This window comes from Bos indicus x Bos taurus, chromosome 18, assembly GCF_003369695.1.
Source record: "Bos indicus x Bos taurus breed Angus x Brahman F1 hybrid chromosome 18, Bos_hybrid_MaternalHap_v2.0, whole genome shotgun sequence".
Taxonomy (NCBI): Eukaryota; Metazoa; Chordata; class Mammalia; order Artiodactyla; family Bovidae; genus Bos; species Bos indicus x Bos taurus.
Window position 1 is genome coordinate 62,087,549 of NC_040093.1, and position 15,316 is coordinate 62,102,864.

The 15,316-nt window shown below is 39.0% G+C and overlaps 1 protein-coding gene across 2 annotated transcripts in view; it reads right to left on the minus strand.

Moving 5' to 3' along the window:
• Positions 1–15,316, minus strand: part of CNTNAP4 (contactin associated protein like 4) — a 285,557-nt gene that overhangs the window by 35,554 nt on the left and 234,687 nt on the right. For both annotated transcript variants that reach the window (XM_027513975.1, XM_027513977.1), the window contains 2 exons: positions 8,045–8,215; positions 6,805–7,023 (listed from right to left, as the gene is read on the minus strand). In XM_027513975.1, the coding sequence (XP_027369776.1) occupies positions 6,805–7,023; positions 8,045–8,215 (390 nt within the window). The remainder of the gene's footprint in view (positions 1–6,804; positions 7,024–8,044; positions 8,216–15,316) is intronic.

A 15,316-nucleotide genomic window follows, 5' to 3' on the forward strand; every position in this document is an offset into this window, starting at 1 on the left:
TCAGCATTGAGTTGCTAAACTTATTTTTAAAGATAGGGAATAGCATCTCTGAATAGGACTATTTAAGACATGTCATGAATCACACAAAAACAATAAAGGACAGAGTGAAAGAATGTGAAAAGGTTGGTAAGGACTTAATGCCATAATTTAGAACAAGATTGGAGAAAGATGGGCGACAGATAGGAGGGGAATCGTCATTTTTACACTAAATAGCAATGTGATGGCTGAGATTTCCTGGGGGGAGGGAAGATGTTCTACTGTTTCTCATCTGACCGTCACATCAGTGTTAACTTTTTCATACAAAGATTTCCATTCATGATTTCATTACTCCTTCACTTTGCATGCCATCCTACAGTTTAGATTAGTTGAAGATAGTTATGCTAATATCAGGAGCTACACGGATTGTTCAAGTTCTTGTTTTTTATCATTTCGTGGTATAGTTGAATCTCTGAAACTATATACCATTTCCTTATGCCTATTTCAACTGCCATGTATAATTGCTGCTCAGCTGAATCACATTTTCAGTCATGCTTTCTATTTAGTTTTACTGATTCTGCTCAGAAATAAAAAGATTTTGCTCAGAAGCATTAGTCTTACCTCAGAGTCTCACTCTGAGATGTGAACAGACTTTATTATCGGTCCTTAGAGGACAGAGTGAAGCAAGCGATGGAGAAAATACACTGGTTTCCTTTATGTTATCCTATTGCAGTGCTCACTTCTGCTGCTGCTGCTGCTAAGTCGCTTCAGTCTTGTCCGACTCTGTGAAACCCCATAGATGGCAGCCCACCAGGCTCCTCCGTCCCTGGGATTCTCCAGGCAAGAACACTGGAGTGGGGTGCCATTGCCTTCTCCGACTCACTTCTGAGAGGCTGCCAAAACCTCTCATCTCAAAAAAAGGTAATGTAAATCAACATAGACCTGGCAATGGTAGCACAGGCAGCTGGAGAAGATAATTTAAATCAAGATTAACATATATTCAAATATCTGCAATGTTTTACTTGTAGGGAAAAGTGTTGAAGAGAGTATCTTAAACAAGCAAATTTCTACATTGTTGAAAGTTCTACTGTTTCATATTTGTAGTACTACAAAATAACTTTATTTGGTATTTGAAATATTCCACAATGGGTTTACTGTTTTGTGCTCTGCTGCTGCTGCTGCTGCTAAGTCGCTTCAGTCGGGTCCAACTCTGTGTGACCTCATAGATGGCAGCCCCCCAGGTTCCCCCATCCCTGGGATTCTCCAGGCAAGTATACTGGAGTGGGTGGCCATTTCCTTCTCCAATGCATGAAAGTGAAAAGTGAAAGTGAAGTCACTCAGTCTTGCCCGACTCTTAGCGACCCCATGGACTGCAGCCCACCAGGCTCCTCCGTCCATGGATTCTCCAGGCAAGAGTACTGGAGTGGGGTGCCATTGCCTTCTCCAGTTTTGTGCTCTATTTGGTTATAAAAAAGAAGGTGAATTTTTTAATAAAAACTACTGAATGCTGTGGTAATAACATAATCTAACTTTGACCAATTGATACACTAACCTTGGCCTTTCAGCTTTGCCCTATTTATAAAAATTCTGCTTCCACATAATTTAAAATGTCATCATCATCACCATCATCAATGTCTCAATTTAAACATTTTTATTAGGAGAAAAATTGATGCTGGAAACTACAGGCTTACTCTTTTCGATTACACTTATCTCATTTATTTGTCCTGATCCCCAAATACAAATGATAGTCGTTACACACCCTTGAAAATACTGATTAGTCATAATTATTTTTAATATGGATGGATGAACTACAAATTAAACTCTTGAACCTGTAAGTAAGGGAAATGAAATTGCCCTTTAAGATTTTAGCCAGAAAATCAATTATATTGGATTAAAGCAGGGACTTCCAGTCACCCAAGGAGTCAAGGCTCTGAGAGTTGACTTAACTCCAACAATGTGAAGGCATTAATATGTGGGGAAGCAGTTTCTAAGAGAAGGTCCCTTTACATCTGTCATGTGCTGGCAAAGAACACTTGAACAAAGCAGCCCGACTTCCTGGTGACAGTGATGGTGGGGGGGTGGAACCTCAACTGGGGAGGCAGGCTATTTCCTCTGGACTATGAAGAATACCCAGCGGTCTTTTCCAGGCCGGCAAGACTGTGGTTTGGACTGCATATGTGGGGCCCGGGAACAGCTTTAATCCTGCTGCAAGTTAGGATAAAGGAAGAAAACAAGAAAAGCTAACTTCAGATGAAATTAAAGACTGAGAAATGATGTGAGTAATTCAGAGAACTTGCAGAAGGATATTAGCAGGAGTAAATGGAAAACACTAGCAGTGATAAACAACTCATTAGTAAGTGGTGTACACCTCCATTTAAGACATATCCCAACTTTCTTTATCACCATCTCCCCTCTGGCCCATGCTGCCACAATCTCTCTCAGGGACTAAAGCCATGGCCTTCTTCTACCTTTTCCCTACTAAGAGAGAATGTAGAAAACAGAAATTAGACCATTCCACTCATCTGAGCCTTTAGAATAAAATCCAAAGTCCAGACCATGGCCTTACAATATATAACTCAACCTCGCTTTGCACCATCCTCTCCTCCCACACAAATTCCATCCGCAGACACCTTGAGTTACTCCTTAATTCCCAAAATTCATCGCCATTGCCTGGAATTCTCTTCCTTTGGATGTTCACAGGGATTCCACTCCTACTTCCGCTGGCCTCTGTTCCAATGTAAGGTCCTCAGAGAGGGCTTCTGTGAATACCCCACTTGAAATAAAAGTCTGCAAACCAAACTGCCTGATGTCTTATTCTACTTTTACTTTCTGTATTTATCATTATCTGAAATTTTACATATATGTGTGTATGCAAGCTTGTGTGTGTATATACACATTTTTTATATACATACATATATATATATATATGGAATGCGAGGTCAAGTGGGCCTCAGAAAGCATCACTATGAACAAAGCTAGTGGAGGTGATGGAATTCCAGTTGAGCTATTTCAAATCCTAAAAGACGATGCTGTGAAAGTGCTGCACTCAATATGAAAGCAAATTTGGAAAACTCAGCAGTGGCCACAGGACTGGAAAACGTCAGTTTTCATTCCAATCCCTAAGAAAGGCAATGCCAAAGAATGCTCAAACTATCGCTCAATTGCACTCGTCTCAAACACTAGCAAAGCCATTCTAGTTACTTGGAGAATTCAAAATTCTCCAAGCCAGGTTTCAACAGTATAAGAACTGTGAACTTTCAGATGTTCAAGCTGGATTAAAAAAAATGCAGAGGAACCAGAGATCAAATTGCCAATATCCGTTGGATCATCAAAAGAGTTCCAGAAAAACATCTACTTCTGCTTTGTTGACTATGCCAAAGCCTTTGACTGTGTGGATCACAACAAACTGTGGAAAATTCTTAAAGAGATGAGAATACCAGACCATCTCACCTGCTTCTTGAGAAATCTACATGCAAGTCAGGAAGCAACAGTTAGAACTGGACATGGAACAACAGACTGGTTCCAAATAGGAAAAGGAGTATGTCAAGGCTGTATTTGTCACCCTGCTTATTTAACTTATACGCAGAGTACATCATGAGAAATGTTGGACTGGATGAAGCACAGGCTGGAATCAAGATTGCCAAGAGAAATATCAACAACCTCAGATATGCAGATGACACCACCCTTATGGCAGAAAGTGAAGAAGAACTGAAGAGGCTCTTGATCAAAGTGAAAGAGGAGAGTGAAAAAGTTGGCTTAAAGCTCAACATTCAGAAAACTAAGGTCATGGCATCTGGTCCCATCACTTCATGGCAAACAGATGGGGAAACAGTGGAAACCGTGATAGACTTTATCTTTGGGGGCTCCAAAATCACCACAGATAGTGATTGCAGCCATGAAATTAAAAGATGCTTGCTCCTTGGAGGGAAAGCTATGACCAACTTAGATGCATATTAAAAAGCATAGACATTACTTTGCCAACAAAGGTCCATCTGGTCAAGGCTATGGTTTTTTCAGTAATCATATATGGATGTGGGATTTGGACTATAAAGAAAGCTGAGCGCAGAAGAATTGATGCTTTTGAACTGTGTTGTTGAAGAAGATTCTTAAGAGTCCCTTGGACTGCAAGGAGATCCAACCAGTCTATCCTAAAGGAAATCAGTCCTGAATATTCATTGGAAGGATTGATGTTGAAGCTGAAACTCCAATATTTTGGCCACCTGATACAAAGTACTGACTCACTGGAAAAACCCTGATGCTGGAAAAGATTGAAGGTGGGCAGAGAAGGGACGACAGAGGATGAGATGGTTGGATGGCCTCACCAATTCAGTGGACATGAGTTTGGGTAAGCTCCAGGAGTTGGTGATGGACAGGGGGGCCTGGTGTGCTGCAGTCCATGGCGTCGCGAAGAGTCAGATGTGACTGAGCAACTGAGCTGAACTGAACTGATATTTATATATGTATTTTTTTGTTTTGTCTTATTTGTCTTTATTTTTTTTGGCTGCCTCTTGCCTTTTTCCCTGAAATATACTCTCAGGAAGGCAGAAAACTACCTTTTGTCTTAATAAGTGCTACATCAAACTAGCTGTGATTATTACTAGTTTTTTTGATACTAGTTTTCACCCATTTTATGCTAATTCAGTATAACTTTTTAATTATAATTTAAATTCCATTGAATCTTCCCAAAGGGGAAAGGTATTTTCATCTAGAAATAAAAAAAAATGCTGATTTAACAGTAATATTGTAAATTGACAAATTTTGATGTTATCTTGCATGTATTATTCTATTAACTTGGTTGGGGTCCTTTCCTAAGAGTAGTTCAGTCTTATAGTAGAGGTAAAGACAAAAATAGATACTTATATGGCCTCTTGACAATCAATGATGTGTCTCTACCTAAGGCTGCAAGACTTTCTTTCAACATGAGTCCATTTTTTAATATAATCACATTAACCACTTCTATTTACTCCGTTAGCTGTGAGTAGGAAGGAGGAAGCTATATAAAGAGATTTTTCTCAATAGACGTAACTTTTTCCAAAGATCTTTCTTTCTGCTTTTCCTTTTAATTTTCAATGATTTTGAAAATACATTAAAGATTTCAATTTCTAAAACTTTCTAATAACACGATCATGCTTGAATTTAACATATGGGAATGTAAAAATCCTAACCAATATTCCGCATAAAGATAAAATGTCTTAGATCCTTATTAACATGACTGATGGCAAAAGACTCAAGTCTGCCCTAATATATCATTCTATATCATAATAGTATTTCTACCCATTACAACTACCTGAAAACAAATTAAGGCCAGGGTTCCTATCAGACACAATACACGGTGACTCCATTTCTAGGAAGTTAAAATTCATACCAAGAATGAAAGGTCATGCCCAGGCAAACTGCAACAGATTTCACTGAAAAATTCAAGGACTGTTTCAGCTTTCTCAATTTCTAAGAACAGGAAGGCTATTTCCTAGATCCTGACAGATTTTAAATTGCCATACCTTTTGCTGTGACCATCTCTTATTGTTTGTAACTCAAGAAATATCTGTGTCAATTTCCTGACTGAGCTCCTAGCATGTTATTAAAAGAAAAGTTATGTATTTCCTCTCATGTTTTCTTTATTATTTCCACAGCCTTTAATCAGCTTCACCCTTCCCAGTGAGAGAGCTTAAAACAAGGCCATTAAACAAGAGAAGATGTAATGGGGATCTGATGAGAATTTTGCTCTAAAACATAACTCTTACAAAGGCTTGAAACAGTTTCTGATAATTTACAATTTATCCTGAGTGACAGTGTTGCTGTGTCCTCATTTACACTAAAATATGTGAAAAGTGATCAAGTAAGAGATAATTCCTTGAACTTCATGGTCAATAAGTGCTGTAATTAGCAAAGATGTAAAACAAACACACCCAGAAGGATTCTTCTATCAAATCTATAAATACCAAGTGAATGTAATTCGAAAATAAAGGAACAACATTTGGATATAAACGTAAAGTAGGTGATCAGAAGGCATCAGAAAAAATGGGAAAATAATGGACACCAGTAGAACTGGTGTAACTGGTCAAACCATGGATGCTACAACAGTTTGCTCATGCTGGTTTTTTTTTTTTTTTTTTTTTTTCCCCGCCATTAGCTTGTTTTTGGCAGGGATCACTGGTTGGCGTCAGCTGGATTTACAAGGAGGGTTCTTTGACTAAAGACAATAACATTTTAAAAAAATTGAAACAAGTCACATAATCTGGAAAATTAAGAATATTGAGATGGCTGGATGGCATCACAGACTCGATGGACGTGAGTCTCAGTGAACTCCGGGAGTTCGTGATGGACAGGGAGGCCTGGAGTGCTGCGATTCATGGGGTCGCAAAGAGTTGGACACGACTGAGCGACTGATCTGATCTGATGTTAAATTTATATGGCGTCCTATGTTAATTACATCTCAACAAAACTGGAAATGAAAAGAATGCTGGTTTAGGAATTAGTCAAACACAAATGTGAATTTCATTACTAGGTGGGTTTCTGAAGGCAAGAGATTTCAGCCTCCTGCACCTCAATTACCTTGTCGGTAAAACTGGGATAATATCCATTGCATGGATTGGTTATGAGGAAGTAGTAAAAACACCCAGTGCAGCCTGGAACACAGGTTCTCAGTAAATGGTGGTTTGGGGGTGGTGTTATCATTATCTTATCAGTTCAGTTCAGTCCCTGCGTCGTATCCAACTCCTTGTGACCCCATGGACTGCATCCTTATCTACAGTTGGCATTATTTTCTTTTGGCCCATCTCTGCACTTACATCATACAATTAAAGACAAATTGTCCAAAGCAGGGCTTACCCACGAAGAGCTGACTGTTGAGCTGCAGGAGGACATGCCCGTCCGCTGGGGCCGGCTGCGTCTTTGGTGAGAGCTGATCCACTCGAACCGAGGCCTCCTTCATGTTCCTCTCAACCCTAACGTGGTGCCACTGGTTGTCACTAAAGTGAGTGGGTGACTGCACCGAGATTTCAAAAGGCCCATTTCCCACGTCAAATGAAAATGTCACAACTGCAGGAGCTGGAAGGATCAGACATGAAGATTGTTCGTGTTAGTCCCCGTGGTGGGGGGGCTCAGTCTTCAATACCCTCGGGAAGAGCCCCATTGCATCAGCGGTCACTAAACATGAAGATAATGGTTTGCATTCTATGGAAGAAACCAAGGATGTCGGTGCAGAATAGATATGGAAAGAGACAGTAAAATACGTTTGTATTTTGGGGGGAAAATGGATTCTAAGAAATTCATCACTGGAGTTAACTGTTCATATTGACAAAAACTAAAGCTATTTGTTTGTTTAGTCTCTCAGTCATTTCTGACTCTTTTGTGACCCCATGGACTAGCCCACCTGGTTCCTCAGTCCATGGGATTTTCCGGGCAAGAATACTGGAGTGATTTGCCATTTACTCCTTTAGGGGATCTTTCCAACCTTGGGATCGAACCCACGTCTCCACATCAAAGCTATTTAGCCAGGGGAAGAGAATTAAATAGCATCTGGAATTTTATATAAAAATAATTTTGACAGTGATTCAGGGTTTATTTAATTTCAAAAGCATGCAATATACATTTGATATCAAAATATTAGCAGTCTAAGAGGATAGCAGAAAATATGGCTGGTTAATTTAATTAATTTTTAAACTGAGAATTTGGATTTTTAAAAAGATTTAATTTTTCTGAATTTAAAAGACTTTTTAAGTTGGTTCTAGAGAATACTAATAATTTCCCCAAATTATCACATGTTAAATATTAAATAATTTTCTTACAAAAAATGCTATCTTAATATATTTTTCTTCCCAAAGGACACAATGAAAAGATTTGGTTGATAATGTAGAAACACAGTACTTTAAAAATTAGTTTCAGAATTTACTCATAAACCCCTGGAATAGGAAATGGCTACCCACTCCAGTACTCTTGCCTGGAAAATCCCATGGACAGAGGAGCCTGGGGGGCTACAGTCCATGAGGTAACAAAGAGTTGGACATGACTGTACACCTCATTACTCCTAAACAGAATTCCACAGACATCTAAGGAAAACACAACTTACAGCGTAGCTCTATCCGTATGAAATCGGTAATCCCCAGGTTCTCTAAAAACACCCCAGATGAAGCTGTGGTCTTGAAGAAGAAAGACACATCCGCACTCAGCTCCCCATGGAAAGTAGGAAAATGGAGGTAGGATGCCTCGGTATTGAAAGAAGCTGAATTCCAAAACAACTCTGTTTTATTTTTAAGGGAAAATAAAAAAGGAAACAAATTTATAAAATAAATGACATAACTACATTTTCTATTTTTTGCAGTTTTACTATTAAAATATTGCTCATTTGTACAAAGCTGCTTTTCTTTTGTCTGTTAATTATGCAGTATGCAAAACATGAAAACATGATGAGAGATTTTACAAGGATTGGAATTCTGGGTTCCTTCCAACACAGGACAGGAATGATGACCACACTAAAGGTCTGAAAGTTATATTTCATATGAAGAAAAAAACCCCACAGCCTAAATGCCAAAGTGTTATGGTAAGATCTGCCAAGCATTAATAGACAATTTTTTTATAATTTGAAAATTGAAACACCTACATTACTTTAAATAACAAAAACTCTTCAGAAGCTCAAAATGTTTTTCATTCTAACACTTTTAATTTCATGTTTTACAAAGCTACACCCTCAAAAAACTGTTTTCATTAATGGACTTTGTGATTTTTTAAACTGAGATTGGCAGTAAAAATATTCTCATCTAATTAAAGATCAAGACAGTACTTACTCTGTGCTACGCTGATAGTCTCACAGAGAAAATGCTCTTTTCATCCTAAATTATCTTTTACTCTGCTTGTTAGAGTGAGGGAAAAGGCTCTCAAAATGTTTTAAATGCTCGAAATAAGAAGGTGAAAGTGTTTCAAAATTGAAGGATATTAAGACATTTGCAAAAAATTATGTGGACTATATAGTTAACTATAATTCCTGTCATACTGAAATACAACTTCTTCACTTTCCCACTTTTTTCTGGTTATCTACAAATTTTCTTTTGAAAAAAAATATTCTGGGCCTTACATAGCAGAATATATGGGGAAAAAAATACACATGCAGTGGCATGAAGTGACAGGCGTGAAATCCAGCTGGATACATGTGGTTGATGAGAAGCATTATTGGAGCAATGAACTATGCAAGTTGTCGACACATCAGAAAGAGATGTACATCTTGAGTTTTAAGCAACTGCCCATACATAATATGTACTCACAACACTGAATAAAATTCGACTAAATCACCTTCCTGGAAGAAAGACTTATTGATCCTCTGAAGTTAAAACACAGGAATTTCAAAACAACGATTCATTATGCTAGCAGAGAACAGACACGGAGTTAGAGTTAAAAACTTGACTTGGCTTCTACTTATTCCTTAAGATTGTCATTTCTTTTCTATAAATTCTGGATCCAGACAGTGTTTACATCTATTGTATTTTTTCTGTATTTCCTATGACCTGATTCAAAAGTCAATCCCCAGCTCATATGTGGACAATTTTAGAGCTGAGTTTATTCAGCTGAGAATGCACTCGAAGGGACTTTTTTCTCCCTACAGCCAAGAGAAACTGTATATTTTCTGAGTATGTCAAACTTTGCCCTTATTTCCATTTTATAGCTATTTATATGCCTACACATTTTGCTTTCTAGAAAAGAAAGCAAGAAAATGCAAAATATCAAGCCAGGGGTAATAACACACTGGTGTTCTTAACAGTTCTTACCTGATCTATTTTTAGAAGGAATTAAATGTCTGCCTGCTGAAATGTATAAACATTAAAATAAAGCTGTAACTTTAAATTATGGAATATTATTAAATCTTGCTCATTTGGACTGATTACTAATAGGAACACTCAGAGACACTGATGTATAGAACAGTCTTATGGACTCTGTGGGAGAGGGAGAGGGTGGGAAGATTTGGGAGAATGACATTGAAACATGTAAAATATCATGTAAGAAACGAGTTGCCAGTCCAGGTTCGATGCACGATACTGGATGCTTGGGACTAGTGCACTGGGACGACCCAGAGGGATGGTATGGGGAGGGAGGAGGGAGGAGGGTTCAGGATGGGGAACACATGTATACCTGTGGCGGATTCATTTTGATATTTGGCAAAACTAATACAATTATGTAAAGTTTAAAAATAAAATAAAATTTAAAAATTTAAAAAAAAAAAGAATTACTTGAAGGTCTAAATTAGATAATATTACTATGAGAATATAATATTCCATTGGCTTCATTTTTAAATCACAACTAACCCAATAGAACATCATATAGAGGGCTTCAGGGAACTGGTTCAAACAGAGGAACAAATTCTTTGAATTGCTGCTATCTTTACAATGAATGCTTCTACAGTAGTGAAAACAATTTATTATCTTAGGTAGTTTAAGCACTCTCCACACACCTCGTTTGTCTAGTTAAGTACCTCGTTTGTCTAGTTACCAAACCTTATTTTACAGACTCACAGTAGGTAAAAACCGAAGAACATTTAACTGAATTAAGAAATTGCTCCTAATCCACAACAATTATAAAGAAAGCCAAGACCAATATTTCTGTGATCAAATACCATTATTGGCATTTGATAGCTCAGATCTTTACAGGTGTGCCAAGAAGCACCCGGGAGGATGTAGGTTGCCTTGGAGAAGGAAGGGCAGGAAAGAGGAGGCGCAGCAGAGCCCAGCAGGCACGCTGCAGCAGAAGCAGCAGGTCTTTCGAAGAGAGGATTTCATGGCTGGGGTGGTTTAAAAATCCCTGGGCTATGCCTGCAGCAGACCTGAATGCAAACGCCTACTATGTGAATGCTCTTTGTCATCCCAACAGAGCATCATTTGCAGCAGCCCACATGGACCTAGAGACTGTCACACCAAGAGAATTAATTCAGACAAAGACAATTATGATACTTACATGCGGACTATGAAAATATGATACAAATGAATTTATTTGCAAAATATAAATGGACTCACAGACACGGAAAACAAACTTATGGTTACCAAAGGGGAAAAGTGGAGGGCAGGGAGGATAAATTAGGAGTTTGGGATTGACATGTGTGTGTGTTAGTCACTCAGTCATGTCCAACTCTACAGTCCTTGTCCCATGGACTGTAGCCTGCCAGGCTCCACTGTCCATGGACTTCTCTAGGCAAGAGTATTGAAGTGAGTTGCCATTCCCTTCTCCAGGGGATCTTCCTGACCCAGGGATCAAAGCCAGGTTTCCTGCATTGCAGGTGGATTCTTTACCACCTGAGCTACTAGGGAAGAACTCACATATGCATATTACTATAGATAAAATAGAAAATCAACAAAGAGACCTGCTATACAGCACAGGGACCTCTACGCAGAATTCTGTAATCACCTATATGGGAAAGGAATCTGAAAAAAACAGATATAAGTATACATAAAAATGCATTATTCTAAGTAAATAATAATTAAATAATAATTACTATAGTCTCAATTATATTCACTATAGGGTACTAGAGATATGGAAAGATTCCTTCAGGTATACCAGTTATTAAATTTCTAGAATTCAAAACAAATTGTATGAATAATAGGATTCATATATTTTTTACATAGAAAAGAAAGATGTACCCAGTATTTAATTCTATACATAAGGTAAAAAGAGCCCATGGGGGAAAATTAACTTAGTAGAATATTAAGATTACAATTAATTTTTTAAACATCTGTTTTACTAAACTTTTATTTATATCATTCATTAATGATACTGATTCTCTTTTAAAAAGCAAACATATTTATAGAGACAGAAAGTAGATTAGTTGGCTGGGAAGATGGAAAACTGAAGATGACTTGGCCTCTTAGCCTTTTTCCGAGGCTAAGAGGCCTAGAGTTCTTTCTAGGGTGATGAAAATGTTCTAAAATTCATTGTGGCAATGGTTACACCATGCTATGAACACACTCTCATTGAATAGTTCACTTTATATGGTGAATTGCACAGTATATGAATTACATTTCAATAAAAATATTTTTAAAAAGGACAATATTTGACAAATCAGTTGTTTTTTTAGACACTATGTTTTACTTTAAAAATCAAACTGCATAACATGCTAACACCTCCTTTCCTTCTTCCTCTCTTTTTTCAAAAACCACTTATATGAAATATGCAGCTGCTGCTGCTGCTAAGTTGCTTCAGTCGTATCCGACTCTGTGCGACCCCACAGACGGCAGCCCACCAGGCTCCCCCATCCCTGGGATTCTCCAGGCAAGAACACTGGAGTGGGTTGCCATTTCCTTCTCCAATGCATGAAAGTGAAAAGTGAAAGTGAAGTCGCTCAGTCGTGTCCGACTCTTAGTGACCCCATGGACTGCAGCCTACCAGGCTCCTCCGTCCATGGGATTTTCCAGGCAAGAGTACTGGAGTGGGGTGCCATTGCCTTCTCTGATATGAGATATGACTCACATGTAAAAAGCTGTACATATTTAGTGTATACAACTTGATGAGTTTGGTAGCACTACCTTTCTTAAAAGTGAATAAATTAAAATGAAAATACAGAAATGCTAAGGTAAGGGATAATTTACTAGTCAAAGGAATCTTTCTGAACACTTAAATCGTTTTTAAAAGCTGTAAATATGGGTTTCTTTAATGAAAATTTTTACTTTGGAGTTGTAGGAAATAATAAAGATTCTGTGTACCCTTTACCTAATTTCCCCCAATGATAATATCTTGCAAGACTGTGGTCCAATATCATGACCAGGGCATTGGCATGGATATACTTAAGGCGAGGAACATTTTCATCACTATGCCTCACTCTTACAGGCACACCCTCTTCCATTCTGCCCTCTCTAACCCCAGGCAACCACTAACCTGTTCTCCACCATCATTTGAGGAACCCTCTGCAAATAAAGGTGTACAGCATGCAGTCTTTTGAGACTAATAATTTTTTCACTCATCAGATCAGATCAGTAGCTCAGTCGTGTCTGACTCTTTGCAACCCTATGAATTGCAGCACGCCAGGCCTCCCTGTCCATCACCAACTCCCGGAGTTCACTCAGACTCATGTCCATCGAGTCAGTGATGCCATCCAGCCATCTCATCCTCTGTCGTCCCCTTCTCCTCCTGCCCCCAATCCCTACCAGCATCAGAGTCTTTTCCAATGAGTCAACTCTTCGCATGAGGTGGCCAAAGTACTGGAGTTTCAGCTTTAGCATCAGTCCTTCCAAAGAAATCCCAGGGCTGATCTCCTTCAGAATGGACTGGTTGGATCTCCAAGGGACTCCCAAGAGTCTTCTCCAACACCACAGTTCAAAAGCATCAATTCTTCAGCACTCAGCCTTCTTCACAGTCCAACTCTCACATCCATACATGACCACAGGAAAAACCATAGCCTTGACTAGACGAACTTTTGTTGGCAAGTAATGTCTCTGCTTTTGAATATGCTATCTAGGTTGGTCATAACTTTCCTTTCAAGGAGTAAGCGTCTTTTAATTTCATGGCCGCAGTCACCATCTGTAGTGATTTTGGAGCCCAGAAAAATGAAGTCTGACACTGTTTCCACTGTTTCCCCATCTATTTCCCATGAAGTGGTGGGACCGGATGCCATGATCTTCATTTTCTGAATGTTGAGCTTTAAGCCAATTTTTTCACTCTCCACTTTCACTTTCATCAAGAGGCTTTTGAGTTCCTCTTCACTTTCTGCCATAAGGGTGGTGTCATCTGCATATCTGAGGTTACTGATATTTCTCCCAGCAATCTTGATTCCAGCTTGTGTTTCTTCCAGTCGAGTGTTTCTCATGATATACTCTGCATATAAGTTAAATAAACAGGGTGACAATATACAGCCTTGATGAACTCCTTTTCCTATTTGGAACCAGTCTGTTGTTCCATGTGCAGTTCTAACTGTTGCTTCCTGACCTGCATACAAATTTCTCAAGAGGCAGGTCAGGTGGTCTGGTATTCCCATCTCTTGAAGAATTTCCCACAGTTTATTGTGATCCACACAGTCAAAGGCTTTGGCATAGTCAATAAAGCAGAAATAGATGTTTTTCTGGAACTCTCTTGCTTTTTCCATGATCCACTGGATGTTGGCAATTTGATCTCTGGTTCCTCTGCCTTTTCTAAAACCAGCTTGAACATCAGGAAGTTCACGGTTCACATATTGCTGAAGTCTGGCTTGGAGAATTTTGAGCATTACTTTACTAGCATGTGAGATGAGTGCAATTGTGCGGTAGTTTGAGCATTCTTTGGCATTGTCTTTCTTTGGGCGTGGGTTGCTCCTCGGGCCTGGGGTAGCTCCTCCCGGCCGCCGCCCCCGACCTCGGACGCGGAGTAACTCCTCTCGTCGCCACCCCTGACCTCGGACGCGGGGTAGCTCCTCTCGGCAGTTCCTCCACCGTCGCAGTCTGGTACTCTCGGCCGCTGCCCCTGACCTCGGACATGGGGTGGCTCCTCTCGGCCACATGCGCCATGTCGCAGCCGCCTGCACTATCTTTTCACTCATAATTATCTCTTAAGATTCACCCAGCTTGTTGTATATGTCCATAGTTCATTCCTTTTTATTGCTAAGTAGTGTGGCATGGCACGGATGCTCCACAATTTATTTAACTATGTGCCCGCTGAAAGACATGTGGGTTGTCTCCAGTTTTCAGTTATTACAAGTCAAGCTGCTAGGAGCATCCTCGTGCTGGTTTTTGTACAAATAAGTCTTCAGTTCTCTGGGATAAATGCCAAGGGGTATAATCAGTGATTCTAATGAGAGTTGCATGCTTTTTTTTTTTTTTTTTTTTGAAACTGCCAAAAATGTCCAGAGTTGCTGTATCAATTTACATTCCCAGCAGCATGTATGAGTGATCAGTTTCTCCACATTCTGACCAGAATTTTGTGTTGTCACCATTTTTTTTTTTTATTTTAGCCATTCTGAAAGGTGTGTGATGCACAAGCAGATAGAGGAAGGTAAAGAGGGGAGACAGAACAGAGACAGAAGAAAGAGAAAAAGCAAGAATAGAGGAGGGGGTAACAAGGTGGAGAAACTTTAAGAAAATGAGATAAAGGAAGCTCAAGGAAATAAAATATGATAAAACCCAAGACTTAAAAAATAAAAAGAATTTATTAATGGTGAAGGGTTACCAGATATAGTGGAGCTTGCAAAATTATATTATATGATTATCGGTTAAAATGGAATTGATCCTCCTTCGTTTTAATGGTTTATATGTAGTCTGCCAAATGGAACAGGACTCTGTCAAACGGAAGAGAAATTAACCAAATCACTAGTCAATATCTTTTTCCAGTCTAAGAATACAACTTCTGCAAAGTTATTTATTGCCTACATGCACCTTTGATTATTTAATGCATTCTGCGC